At 34.9% G+C, this 13109-nt stretch overlaps 2 protein-coding genes across 4 annotated transcripts; both read left to right on the plus strand.

Annotated features, from left to right (window-relative positions):
* The first annotated feature begins 276 nt into the window (after positions 1-276).
* LOC108741686 (mitogen-activated protein kinase kinase kinase 15) lies at positions 277-12786 on the plus strand. 2 transcript variants are annotated; one of them, XM_018476568.1, is made up of 9 exons: positions 277-438; positions 806-1086; positions 3980-4174; positions 4262-4416; positions 10262-11066; positions 11127-11279; positions 11336-11686; positions 11820-12231; positions 12292-12786. In XM_018476568.1, the coding sequence occupies exons 2-9, from the start codon at positions 817-819 to the stop codon at positions 12591-12593; spliced, it is 2643 nt and encodes an 880-aa protein (XP_018332070.1). In that variant the 5' UTR covers positions 277-438; positions 806-816; the 3' UTR covers positions 12594-12786. The 2 variants fall into 2 exon arrangements, with proteins under 2 accessions (XP_018332070.1, XP_018332069.1); XM_018476567.1 differs by lacking the exon at positions 277-438 and adding an exon at positions 453-746.
* On the plus strand, positions 4965-10049 carry LOC108741687 (mitogen-activated protein kinase kinase kinase 5-like). 2 transcript variants are annotated; one of them, XM_025975380.1, is made up of 4 exons: positions 4965-5735; positions 6916-7612; positions 7716-8025; positions 9202-10049. In XM_025975380.1, exons 1-4 carry the CDS (start codon positions 5710-5712, stop codon positions 9384-9386), a joined length of 1218 nt encoding a protein of 405 aa, XP_025831165.1. In that variant the 5' UTR covers positions 4965-5709; the 3' UTR covers positions 9387-10049. The 2 variants fall into 2 exon arrangements, with proteins under 2 accessions (XP_025831165.1, XP_018332071.1); XM_018476569.2 differs by having other exon boundaries at positions 4965-5466.
* Positions 12787-13109: the final 323 nt, after the last annotated feature.

Here is a 13109-nt window from a genome sequence, read left to right on the forward strand (position 1 = left end):
TTTGTGAAATCTACAGAAATTCATAACTAAAAATTAAATTCTTAATTAGACTTTTTTTTTATCACAATAATATTCTATTTACAAGGTAAATTACCTTTTTCTTTTCGTTATACTGGAAAATTAGAGACTGTGAATTATAGACATTACTGTTAGCAACCCAACTTACACCAAACTTGTTAGTGTTCTATTTTCTTGTAATTTCTGATGAAAGGGGAGGGAGTATGTAATCCCCAAGCTTCTGTGAATAGCAAGTTGCATAACTAACAATTTTGAAGTAAATATAACCTGCAAATTGCATTCATTCACCCTATTTTTACAGTTTAAGGGCAATATTAACGAAAATGTGAGCTGTTTTCGTGTTTATATTACAAAGTTGCATCAAATTAATTTGGAAATTGGCCAAATGTGAACATATATTCCTGATCAGTGTCATACAATGTCAGTAAGATAATGACGTTTTTTTATTAGATTTTTTATGTCAAAAGCGATTTCTCAGGACAAATCCATCTCCTTGTTCGTTTAGTTTATGTGAGAAGAGCGTTCAGTGCGAATGTGTTTCGATTTTCGTTCGATTTATCTTAAGAGTATCTGATTGTTAAGTTCCTATCATTCTAAGGGTTTTACACTCTCCAAACTACTTTGCAAACCTAAATGCATGGATAGTTTGGTTTATTTTCATTTAATTATTATTTAATTTATATTTACAATGTCATCCCAATTAACATTCACTATTGAACCTGACCCAGGTAATTGTCTGTTCCTTTTTTAATGTGTAAGAAACATGAATGAAAATATAACATTTTAGAGAACCGAAGTATGACTGAGTCAGTGGGGTCACACTCTGATTTATCAGGAAACACAGGAAACGTAGGAAACACAACAAATACAGGAACTGCAGGAAATTCAGGAAATACAGGAAACACAGTGCAAATAGGCAGTCAGAGTAATAATAAACAACAACAAATGGATGTTGTTTGCATTATGGATTTGACTGAAACAGACCATCAAGCAGCTGACCGTAAAAAAGCCTTAGAAGAAGTGAAGGCAGCATGTACTCAAGTTGGTGCAAAGTTCAGCCATATTACGGTAAATAACTATTGAACATGCTACAACATTTTTCATTAATTCTGTTTGGTAACATGCTTTTTATTAAAATGGTAAAAATGGCCTTTTTTGACTCTAATACAGAGTTTAATGAGTTTTTACATTTTTTACTTGTTTCTTTTTAGGACCACTGTAGTACACAACTGTTTTAGTGGTCAGACTTGACCAGTTTTAGAATTCTGCTGGCTTTTTTTGTATTTTCCCATTATTAGCAGCATATTTCATATTGAGTGAATGAAAGTATTACCTAAATTCTGAAATATGTTTTTCTTATCATAAATGTAAAGGAATATAGAAGCCAAATGAACAGTTAATTTATTGTTTTAACAATTTGAACTTATAATCTTGTCTTAAATCATGGAGTACTTTTGGTTTCATTTCCTTTATTATTTTAAATCCTTTTTAAGTTAATTAAGAGACTTGTTGAGTGGTTGTGTATAATATTTGAGGAGAATTTTTAATATTTATGATTCAAGCATTCATATTGATTTTTGTGTGATTGGGCAAGTATGTAATGAAGAATGTTGGGAATATCTTAATAATATAAATCTTTTTATAGCTAGACTGGAGACATTAGAAAACTCAATGTGGACACCATGTACATACTGAAGATGTGTTAGACTGTTAGATATAAGCAGTTGATGTATTACATTGTCCTTGTCCTTTGCTCATTATCAATGTGATGATACTCCTTTAACATTGGATGTAGATTACAAATATTCCTTTCTAATATTCACGTAAATCTTTGAATTAATCATGGCTCTATCACATGCAACATTTTCTATGCTTTTTTAGTAAGAACAAATAAGAAATAGAATTTTGCAAAAACATCTTTCTGTGTTTAAACTGAAAATGTTTTTGAAAATTAAACATGAACACCCTTAATTTTCCATGCTATTCCTTTGTTAGTAATATAGTTAAAAAACGTATATTATTAATTAATTTGTCTTTTACCATGTTGTATGTAGGGTTTAGGTATTTTTTCAAAGTATTTACGTAGGACTTTGATTTAGACTCACAAATGTTTGAAGTGCATCGTTTTTTGTGCATTTTTCTATAAAGAAATACGTTTACAAAGTGGAATGTTGGGAAAATTATCAGAATAATAATTATCTTTTAGTAAATATAATTTCCTTTGCTAATGATATAGTTTAAAAATTGCTTTTTTTATATAAAATTGTTTTCAAAGTGGTATGTTGAGAAANGGTAGAAGGTTTAGAAAATTAAATATGAACAGCTGCAATTTTCCATTCATTCCCTTTGTCAATGATATAGTTTAAAATTAATATTTTATATAAATTTGCTAATTGAACTGTTTGTTACCATGTCAGAGTTAGACCTCTTTTTCTAAATTTACGTAAAACTTTGAATTGAAAGTGTGAATTTTTTAAATGCAACGTTTTATATGCATTTTTGTATAAGCAAATAAGTTTGCAATGTGGACTGTTGGGAAAATTATCAAAATAATGCACAAATTTTTGTATTTGATCTGAATAAGTCTTAGAAAATTAAATGGGAACGTCTGTAACTTTCCGTTCATTCCTTTGTTAGTAAAATATATAAAAAACCATGCAAATTCCTAGATTATTAATTAAAAGACACCTAATTGTGTATCAGAAAGGGATGCAAGTATTTTTTTTGTTATCGTTACGTAAAAAGTGCTTTAGAACAATGAATCTTTGAAATGCATGGTTTTTTATCTTTTTTTTTACGAATAAGTAATTTACTAATGTGGAATGTTGGGAAAATAGTCAAATTAATGCATTTATTTGTGCATTTAATCTGAGAAAGTCTTAGATAATTAAATGGGAACGTCTGTAATTTTCCGTTCATTCCTTTGTTAGTAAAATATATAAGAAATCATGCAAATTCTTAGATTATTAATTAAAAGACACCTAATTGTGTATCTGAAAGGGATGCAAGTATTTTTTTTGTTATCGTTACGTAAAAAGTGCTTTAGAACAATCAATCTTTGAAATGCATGGTTTTTTATCTTTTTTTTCACAAATAAGTAATTTACTAATGTGGAATGTTGGAAAAATAGTCAAAATAATGCACAAATTTTTGTATTTGATCTGAATAAGTCTTAGATAATTAAATGGGAACGTCTGTAATTTTCCGTTCATTCCTTTGTTAGTAAAATATATAAAAAATCATGCAAATTCCTAGATTATTAATTAAAAGACACCTAATTGTGTATCAGAAAGGGATGCAAGTATTTTTTTTGTTATCGTTACGTAAAAAGTGCTTTAGAACAATGAATCTTTGAAATGCATGGTTTTTTATCTTTTTTTTTACGAATAAGTAATTTAGTAATGTGGAATGTTGGAAAAATAATCAAATTAATGCACAAATTTGTGCATTTAATCTGAGAAAGTCTTAGAAAATTAAATGTGAACTTCTGTAATTTTCCGTTCATTTCCTTTGTTCATAATATTGCTAAAAAAATCATGCATTTTCGGAAATTATTAACGAGAAGGTCTGTTATCATGTTTCAAGAAGGGTTGCAACTATTTTTTTTGTTATATTTATGTAAACTATTGTTCTAGAACAATCAATCTTTGAAATGCATGGTTTTTTATGCGTTTTTCTGCAAACCAGATACGTTTGCAAAAAGTAGAATGTTAGGAAAAGACAAAACGATGCACTTCTTCTTAATCAGACTAAAGAAGCATAAGAAAATTAAATGCATACTCCTGTAATTTTCCATTACCCTCGTCACTTATCTAAATTCCTAATTAAAAAATTGCCTAAGCCAATTAAACGATCCTGTCGTACTGTGAAAGGGGCTTAGATATAGACTTTGTTCTTTTGTAATTATGCATTTGATGTGCATTAAAAGGAATTAAACTAATTTTTTTTCGTTCTTTTTCAGTTCGACAAGATGGATGTCGCTGAGGCCGACGAGGTGAGCAGCTTCTACAGCGCAGACGTGGCAATAGTGGACCTCTCAGTACTTATACAGCAGAGCACGCTTTTCTACCACTTAGGTGTTCGCGAAAGCTTTCATATGAGACATAATATCCTGCTATTTAACGATACCGATACCGACGCAGCAGTGAGACTAAAGGTTACTATCATACTTATGCATGTGTTGAATATTGTTGTTTGAGCCCCCTTGCTTGGATATTGTGGTGATTGTTTGTGCATTTTGCAGCTCTCTTGTGGAAGTTATTCGTTCGTCTCTTACGCCGTGAATAAAAACAGCAACACCTGTTTTGTCACCGCGGCCGCAGCTAGGGGAGACGAAATCATGGAGCAGCTACGGCAGAGATTGGGCTGGATGCTCAAGGATGTCGAGGTGCAAAGCAAGTAAGTGATAGATGATAAGCTAAATGCAGGGAAGTAGACTCGGTGGTTGCTCCTCTTTTGCAATTCGATAAACTATTTCTTCGCCGAAAGAATTGATTGTTGAAAGTTAGCCTGTTGAATTGTTTGTCTTGCTTTTAGTTTGATTTTAATTCTTTTGGTGGCGAAATGTGAGGAGGGTGGACGAGTCTGCTTTTTTGCATTTACCATTTTGTTGCTGAAATTTTATTTTTTGATAATTTACTTGGATTCGTTTTGAATTTCTATGCTGTCTTCTCATTTAGGTGCGATTGTAGGGAACTGTATTCGATATGTAACTTTTTTAAATTGAAAATGTTGGAATTCTTCATAATTTTTATTTTTTTTAATGCGCTACTTGTTTGCTTTTAATTTGTGTTTCNAAAATAGGAGAAAGGAAAAAAAGTGTTAGGGTAAACACAGAGTTTAACAGAAGTGTCTCAGTACCTGCGGAAAGGGCTCAAATATATCTCCCGGGGGCTCTTCCAAGCGCCCCTAATAACACCCCAACAACGCCCGAACAGGAGTAAGTAAATCTGTTTTTATGAACAAAATAGTGCATGTTTTTTCATAAAATTGTTTAATTTTATTTATTTCTGGTATAGGGAATAAAAATTATTTTCTTGTTCGTAACATTTTAAATCGATTGCAAAGGATTTTTACTTATTTATCGTGTTTGTTTGACCGTGTTTTGACCGTCAAACCCAATGTGCTTGATTATAACTACACAAATCTACTTTTACTTATCGTCTTATCAACAGCTTTTTGCTCTCGCCTTTACCTTACTCCTTCCTAAAGTTCTCGCCTTGCTATTTTAACCCATCATCTATCTCTCTTTCCATTCCTTATTACGTTTATAAAGCTACGTATCTTTTACTTGATCGTCGACGCTTGAAGAGCACGCTCGATTCCGTTCTTCATAAGAATAAGTTAAATTGGTGTTTTTCGGTGATAACTGAAATTAAATTTCATATTATTAAGTATGTCTTTCGCGGGGTGTTTTAGAAGCTTTTTAGGCGCTTGTTGCTTCCGAAGGTAAATTGCATGTTTGCTATTTTTTCTTTGTTGCATGTTCTTCGATTTCCTTATCACTTTCGTCCTATACCTAACTAACATTTTGAAATAGTTTAGTCTAATGCCTTGTTTATTAGGATTTTTTTTTTATTTAAAGGAATTTATTAGGAGTTTTGTTTTTATATTTTTTCGTGTGGTCTCTTGAAATGTTGTTCCTGCACTTGCAGAAAGGGAAAAAGAAGGAATTTGTTGCCACCAATACAAATGCCTGCAGTATATTCGTATAACAGGTAATTTTTAATAAATGGAAAAGTAATTTTGTTTCGCTTAAATAACTAATTATTTATTTAATATTTTTAACAGCTTTTGTCTTTTTGTACTAACCAATCGGGTTGTACGATTAGGGTGTGACGTGTAGGAAAATTTATCAGAGGATGTAAAATTATTAGTTATTTGTCTTTTTGACTTTTGTTACGTATGTGTTTTTTTCGATTTATACATTTAATTTCTTTAGAGGCCCGTTTGGGTTTTAAAATGAATTTGTTTCTTGTTACAAATAAATTTCTTCAGTTTTCCAGGATTTTTCATCTCTCTGCAACATATATTTTTTTCGAAATGTTTTCGGGAAAATAAAAACAATTTTTTGCAGGATAATTTGATTTTTGTTACTGCAAAAAATTGTTTTTGTTTTTCCAAAACATTTCAAAAAAAATTTACGTTGCAGTGGATCTCGTAGTTTCACTTTAATTGTATTATTTTTTTCATGCTACCAAAAACGAATATGGGAAATTTCGAGACCGCTTGTATTTTATTTAACACAAAGAATTTTAATACAAATACTTAAATTATGTTTTTGGTAGCGTAGGAAAAACTAATAAAAAATTAATTTCCTCTGTTTTCCAGGATTTTTCGTCTTCCTGCAACATATATTTTTTTTGAAATGTTTTCGGGAAAATAAAAACAATTTTTTACAGGATAAATTGATTTCTATTATCCAAAAAATTGTTTTTGTTTTTCTCAAAACATTTCAAAAAAAATATACGTTGCAGTGAATCTCGAAAAAAGGTTTTCGTAGTTTCACTTTGATTGTATAATTTTTCTTTTTAAAATGAATGTTGGAAATTTCTAGACCACTTGTATTTTATTTGAACATTTATTTTAATACATATAGGTATGAATGAATTATTCTGCGAAGACAGATGTTGTATTTCTTATCTCCGTGTGGCCTTCGTTTGTCTCTGTTAACATTTTAATTCTCTGATATACTTTTTCTTCTGCTAAATTTATTTCTCTTGTTATTGGGTAATTATTTAAAGTTGGGCTCTAATGTTTTATTTTATTTCGTAGTTACATTTTCTTCTTGATTTTACGTAATTACCAAATATAATGCACATATTTTGTGGTGATTGGTGGCCGTCTTCATTTATGAATCGTGTTACGAAATATGAATTTTTTTTTGTCATCCTTTAGCATAGCATCGACTCCCTCATTGGCAGACGTTGAACCAGAAGCAGAGTGCTCTCGTCGCCGCGGTTCCAACGGGACTCCCATGACCCCCGAAGTAGATGCCGACGTAGAAAGCGACGGTTTCTACATGCTTAAAAAAGACTCGCAACGGCGAACCACACTCGTCAAAGTACTACAGCAAGACGGCCCCCAAATCTGCGACTTGTGGATGCAAAAAATAAGGGAGAAGTACCTTGGCGAGACCGTACTCAACAATCAGCACCTGGAAATTCTTATGAATGGCCTGAAGAGTTACATTGCCGATCCGTCGCCGGTCGTTATCGAACCTGCCATAAGACAGCTCAAAGAAGAATTGGGATCCGATGCCCACACGATGAGCCAGCTCCACTTTGCCATCTATTTGTACCAGGAATCCGTAAACGAAATCCTAAGACGTCACCCCATCAAGCCCCATTGGATGTTCGCCTTAGACAACCTTGTTCGCAGCGGGATGCAAGCTGCCATTGTAGTCCTGTCACCGGAACTTCAGGAAAATCTCGAGGCTCCCAATCCAAGTACCTCCAATTCCACCAGGACCACCAGGACCACCGAGGACGACAACGGCTTCATGGAGATATCCGAGAACATCGCCCGAATCCGCAATTACAATTACAGATTGCTTGAGCAGTTGCACGAGTCTACCGAGCAGATTGGCGTTTGGGTAAGATTTCTTTTTAATTTTTCTCTAAGTAACTGCTGTTGTATTCCCTTCTGTCTTGTAAGTAATCGACATAATTGTGACTTTCATTATTGTTTCGTTACAGCTGCAAAGGATATTCGAACGGGACAGCAATTACAAGGAAGAACTGAAAAGGATCTGGTCGACACGTTTCCCTCCAGAGGGCGAAATCGAGGAGGACGGTCGTCTGGGAGCTTGGCTTGTCGAAAAGAAGTTGTACCCGATGGCCAGGTCGCTGGTGAGCGACGGCTACACGTTAGATGACGTGCTGCTCTACATGACCCGAGAGGAACTGCAATTGGCACGTCTTAAACCGGGAGTCGAGTACCAGGTGTGGAAAGCCATCTGGGAGCATCGCGCACAACTACGAGAGAAGAAGCCGGCAGTCACCACAGGTAATGTCTCCGAAACGTTGCGTCAGCATTCCGGACGTCACGAAGTAAACGTCCATACCATTAAGAAACAAACCAACGTCACTAAATAGAACAGCCTCGTCGAGGTGGTTGGTGGAGTGTAGGGGGCACAAACGGAATTCTTTTTCGAAAAGACTGATTATTTTTACTTTGTAGGATTCTTGCGTTTTTTTGCGTTTGTGCCCCGTACTGAAGGGCCCAAACAACGTTTCCAGGGTTTAATATTACGACGATTGATATATTGGTTTGATTTTATAGAATTATAACGATTTTTGTTGCGTTTGAGCCCTTCGTTCCCGAATAGTGGTAGTATAATATAATTGAACCGTCTTAATTATATTATATTGGCACTTCTAGTTAATTATTTGTAAGTGTTATTATGTCTGTGATTTATTTTTTTGTGATTGACTTATTTTTCAACTGAAATCTTTCTGTTGATGCTCTACCGATAATGGGAATTGTTTGCTCGTCTTCGTGCGTTCGTCTTTTCGAAACAACCATCGCGCCCTCTTGGCGCAGGGGTCGAAAAGATGCACGCCGTTGAAATGCAGAAAATCGGAATTGTTTCCATTATCGTCTCGGCATTGGCGGGGGATTTAAAGCTTTATTATAATCAGTAAGTCAATGCCAAGAAAATTAATCCGCTTTAATAAATAGTACTTATCGATAATTAATAGTAATAATAATAAGTGAGACTTTATTGTAATAATAGTAATAATGAGTGTTATGAAGTCTGTGATAATCCTGTAAGTTACTTTTGGTGGCTGTGTACGTAAGCTTTAGGTTCACTGTTAATGCCGGGACGGTAATGGGAACGGTTTTGCTTGCTACACTTCAATGGCATGCATTTTATCGACCCCCTGCACCGGAAGGACGTGTAGGGGCTTCGACAAGATGAATGTATCGAAGTGGGCAAACAATTCCCATTAGCAGCAGAGCATTAACAGAAACTCTTCCGTTGAAAAATAATAATTAAATAATGCTTTAATGGTAATGGGAATGATGATATCGATTTGCTTTGTTTTTTCCATGCTTTACTTGGTAACAGTTTTGGAGCCTAACACAAACCATCGCTTCGCTTTGCTTCACCCTCAGTTCTCCGATGCAGAAGTTAAAGTAATTTTTGATGTTTTTTTTTTCTCTTGATACAATTTCCAGAACAGAACAGTTCGTTGTTGGCTTGGCTCGCCAATTTAGCCTACCAGTTCGTCGAAAGGCTACGTAATTCAAATTTCTTTCTCCTCTACGACTTTAGGGTACCTGACCAGGTCACGAACAGTAACAGTTCAAGTTCAGACTCTAGTGGTATCGTTAATAATAGTACGGAAAGTGAAAAGACTTAACTCTTATACGTAGGTGTGAAGGAAATGGAAAAACGTAAGTGCAGTCCCTTTTGTCCTTGTCTAATCGTTTCCTTTTGGGGTGCGGATGTGTAGAGACTTTTTGATTTTTTTTCTTCTGGAATTTTCAAACGTTTCACAATTTTCTGTCGACACTTCGTTGTTGTTACTTCAATTAGTAAATTATATTACCAATTACGACTTGATAAAATAATACGATGTGATCTCTCATTAAAAGGTTCGTAAGTTTTCACAAGTCCTTATGTCCCACTGGCAGTGAATAGGATTGATAGAAAATTTTTAGGGCCCTGTTCTCTTAATCCTATTCACTGGGGAACAGGGATGAGGCTTGTGGAATCGAATGTACCTTCTAAGGAGGGATTAAAGTTTATTCGATTAATTCGTAATTCGTAATAATAATTTTTCTAATTGAGGTGGTTGCAACTGAAGGTGGACAGAACGTTACGAAACGTTTGGAAACTCGAAAAAAAAAATCAAAAAATCGACACATACGTCTCTCAAAACGAAATAATTAGATCGGGGCAACGGTGACTGGACTTATCTTTTTCGACTTCAGCGATGTGTGTACTTAATTTTCGTTTTTCCCATTATTATTTATATTTAATAGAAGAAGAATCTATATATTTTGTTATTTATTTGTAATCGTTTGGGACGCATNTTTTGAAAAGTTGATTCTTTTTATTGTATCGTGGATTTATTTTCAGGTTTATCTAATGAAATAATTATTCGTGTGAATCAGTCGTTTAAAAATATATACAACTTTTATTGTTGGGTTGTAATTTTTATTGTTTTGTTGATAAAAGTTTTACGGGGTCGATAATTGGTGCTTAAAACGATTTGTGTTAATTTTATTATAGGTTGTTTTTAAAAGAAAAGTTCTTGGACGACTTGAAGAAAATCCGGGATAGTTTGACTGGTTCTGATCTGGAAGAGGCTCTTCAAGTGATGAGAAGACGCCTTAACGACCCCCACGTATTATCCGGAGAAGTTATCCTCAACATGCTCTTCTGTTTCCGGGATATCCAGGACTACGACTCGATGGTAGAGCTCGTAGACGATTTACGTACTTTACCATCGTCCAAAAACTGCATCAACTCTTACGTATTATATTGGTACGCCTTTGCTCTGAACAGACGAAACTGGAACGGAGACAGGGAAAAAGCACTGAGAGTCTGCCTTAAAGCTCTCAAGAAGAAAGAAAACAATTTCCCTGACATGATTTGCCTGTGTGGTAGGATATACAAGGACAAGTTTGTCGAATCAAACCACATTGACCAGGACAGTTTGAACCAGGCAATTTATTGGTACAGGAGAGGATTCGAAGTCCAACAGAATGCCTACGCTGGGATAAACCTTGCCACACTTCTGGTTATAACAGGGGCTGCATTTGAAACTTCTGAGGAACTTCAACGTATTGGAATGGTCTTGAACAATTTGATAGGAAAGAAGGGCGGTTTGGAGTCCTTGCAGGATTACTGGGACGTAGCAACCTTCTTCGAAATTTCCGTCCTTGTGCAACGTTACGGTAGCGCCATCCAGGCTGCTGAACGTATGTTCAAACTAAAACCTCCAGATTGGTACCTGCAATCCACAGTGGGAAACATAGTACTCATAGATAAGTTTAGGAAGAAGAAATCGGCCGAGAAGACTCCAGAAGAAAGGGTAAGATGATTAATATAATTAATTTATTTACTTCGTATACTAAATGTTGTTTTTCTTTAGATTTTCTACTTTTGGATGGAATTCTTCGTGGAAACGACTAAAAAACCAGGAGATTGCTGTTTCTGGTTTCCAGCTTTGGTCCTTGAACCAAACCAGGTGTTCCTGCCCTCATACGTCTGTGTAAATTTAGAAATCGAACAGCCGTCCATTCAGGTTTGATTTTACCCCAATGTTGCCTAATTCTTCTTCTCATAATACGAAAATTTCAGATTAACAATTTGTGCCTGAAACAATTAAAAGGAGTCTGCAACCAGATACACGAGTGGGAGTTCACAGCGAACATGATCCGATCCTTTAGCATATGCAAACGGGACCATAGATGCCTGTTCATTTACTGCAATTCAGACACCTTTGAGGTCTTCTTCCCAACGGATGAAATTAGATTGAAGGTTTTTGCGTTGATGCAAGGGCTAAATGGGGAAAAGGAAGGCATATTCGTGAACATTGACACGCCTACAGAAATTGATTATGAGTACGACTCAGACGAACAAGGAAAGAGAGTGATCTTGGGAAAAGGGACCTTTGGAGTCGTTTATGCTGCCAGAGATTTGAACACACAAGTAAGACATTTCTGTTTAATACATTTCTTTTATACAAAAGCCAGTTTAACGTTTATCTATCATTTTTGCTGAACTTTTCTTTACATAATCGCAAACGATTCCAAGAAATTAATTTCAATTATTACTTTTTCAGGTTCGTATTGCTGTAAAAGAAGTACCAGAGAAGAATTTGAGCTTGGTGCAACCCTTACACGAAGAAATTCGTCTTCACTCGCAGCTGAGACATCGAAACATAGTTCGATACCTGGGATCGATTTCAGAAGACAACATTTTCAAAATATTCATGGAGCAGGTTCCTGGGGGTTCTCTTAGTGCCCTTTTACGTTCCAAATGGGGCCCACTAAAAGGCAACGAACGCACAATAGCCTTCTACACGAAACAAATATTGCAAGGACTCAAATATTTGCACGATCAAAACATTGTGCACAGAGACATTAAAGGGGACAACGTTCTAGTTAATACGTACAGCGGGATTTTAAAAATATCCGATTTTGGGACGTCAAAGAGGCTCGCAGGACTGTGCACTGTTACAGAAACATTTACAGGTAACTTTACACGCTACTGACGAAACCACTTGATTGCTAACGTTTCAATTTGTTTCTCAGGTACTCTTCAGTACATGGCCCCCGAAGTAATTACTAGAGGACAGAGGGGTTACGGGGCTCCAGCAGATATTTGGTCTCTGGGTTGTACGGTGGTAGAAATGGCAACTGGAGACCCTCCTTTCATTGAACTGGGATCAGCACAGGCGGCACTTTTCAGAGTGGGATATTACAAGGCACATCCTCTGGTTCCTGTAGAACTTTCTGACTGCGCAAAGAATTTCATTCTCCGATGCTTCGAGGCCGATCCTGATAAAAGAGCAACGGCAGCGCAACTTTTGGATGATCCGTTTTTGGGTAAGTGACTGTTAGAAATAAAAAGTTTTTGTAGTTTGTTTAATTTGTTCTACATATGTTGTTGTTCCACTGCAGTTCGGCCATATTTTGTCTCTATTACTTTTTTGGTTTTCTCAAATGCAATAAGTCAATCCCTTCAATTCGAGGGATGAAAATAACTTAAATTTATTAAATATAAATGAATTCAAGAAACCCTAATATTAAATAATTAAATAAAAACTAAAATTTATAATTTCTTTACATAAGTATTGATGCTGTTTAAAAAGAGCTTTAGATCAATTTTTCAAATTGCTATTTGCTATTTTATTTTTAATTGTGTAATTTTTGTGTCTTGAGTGTTTTTTCATATTTTGTTTTTAAAACTTGTGCATTTTGGGCTGATTTTTTTGGTGTATTGAAATAGAACAAGTGTCAGTGTAGGCAGAAAATCTTCAACGTAATTATCTTTTATGCAGATTTTCTTTGACTTGTTGAATTTCATAATCTTAAATGTTCCAATGCAAAGTTAATAATTTTGGTACCTG

This window comes from Agrilus planipennis, unplaced genomic scaffold, assembly GCF_000699045.2.
Source record: "Agrilus planipennis isolate EAB-ADULT unplaced genomic scaffold, Apla_2.0 scaffold235, whole genome shotgun sequence".
NCBI lineage: Eukaryota > Metazoa > Arthropoda > Insecta > Coleoptera > Buprestidae > Agrilus > Agrilus planipennis.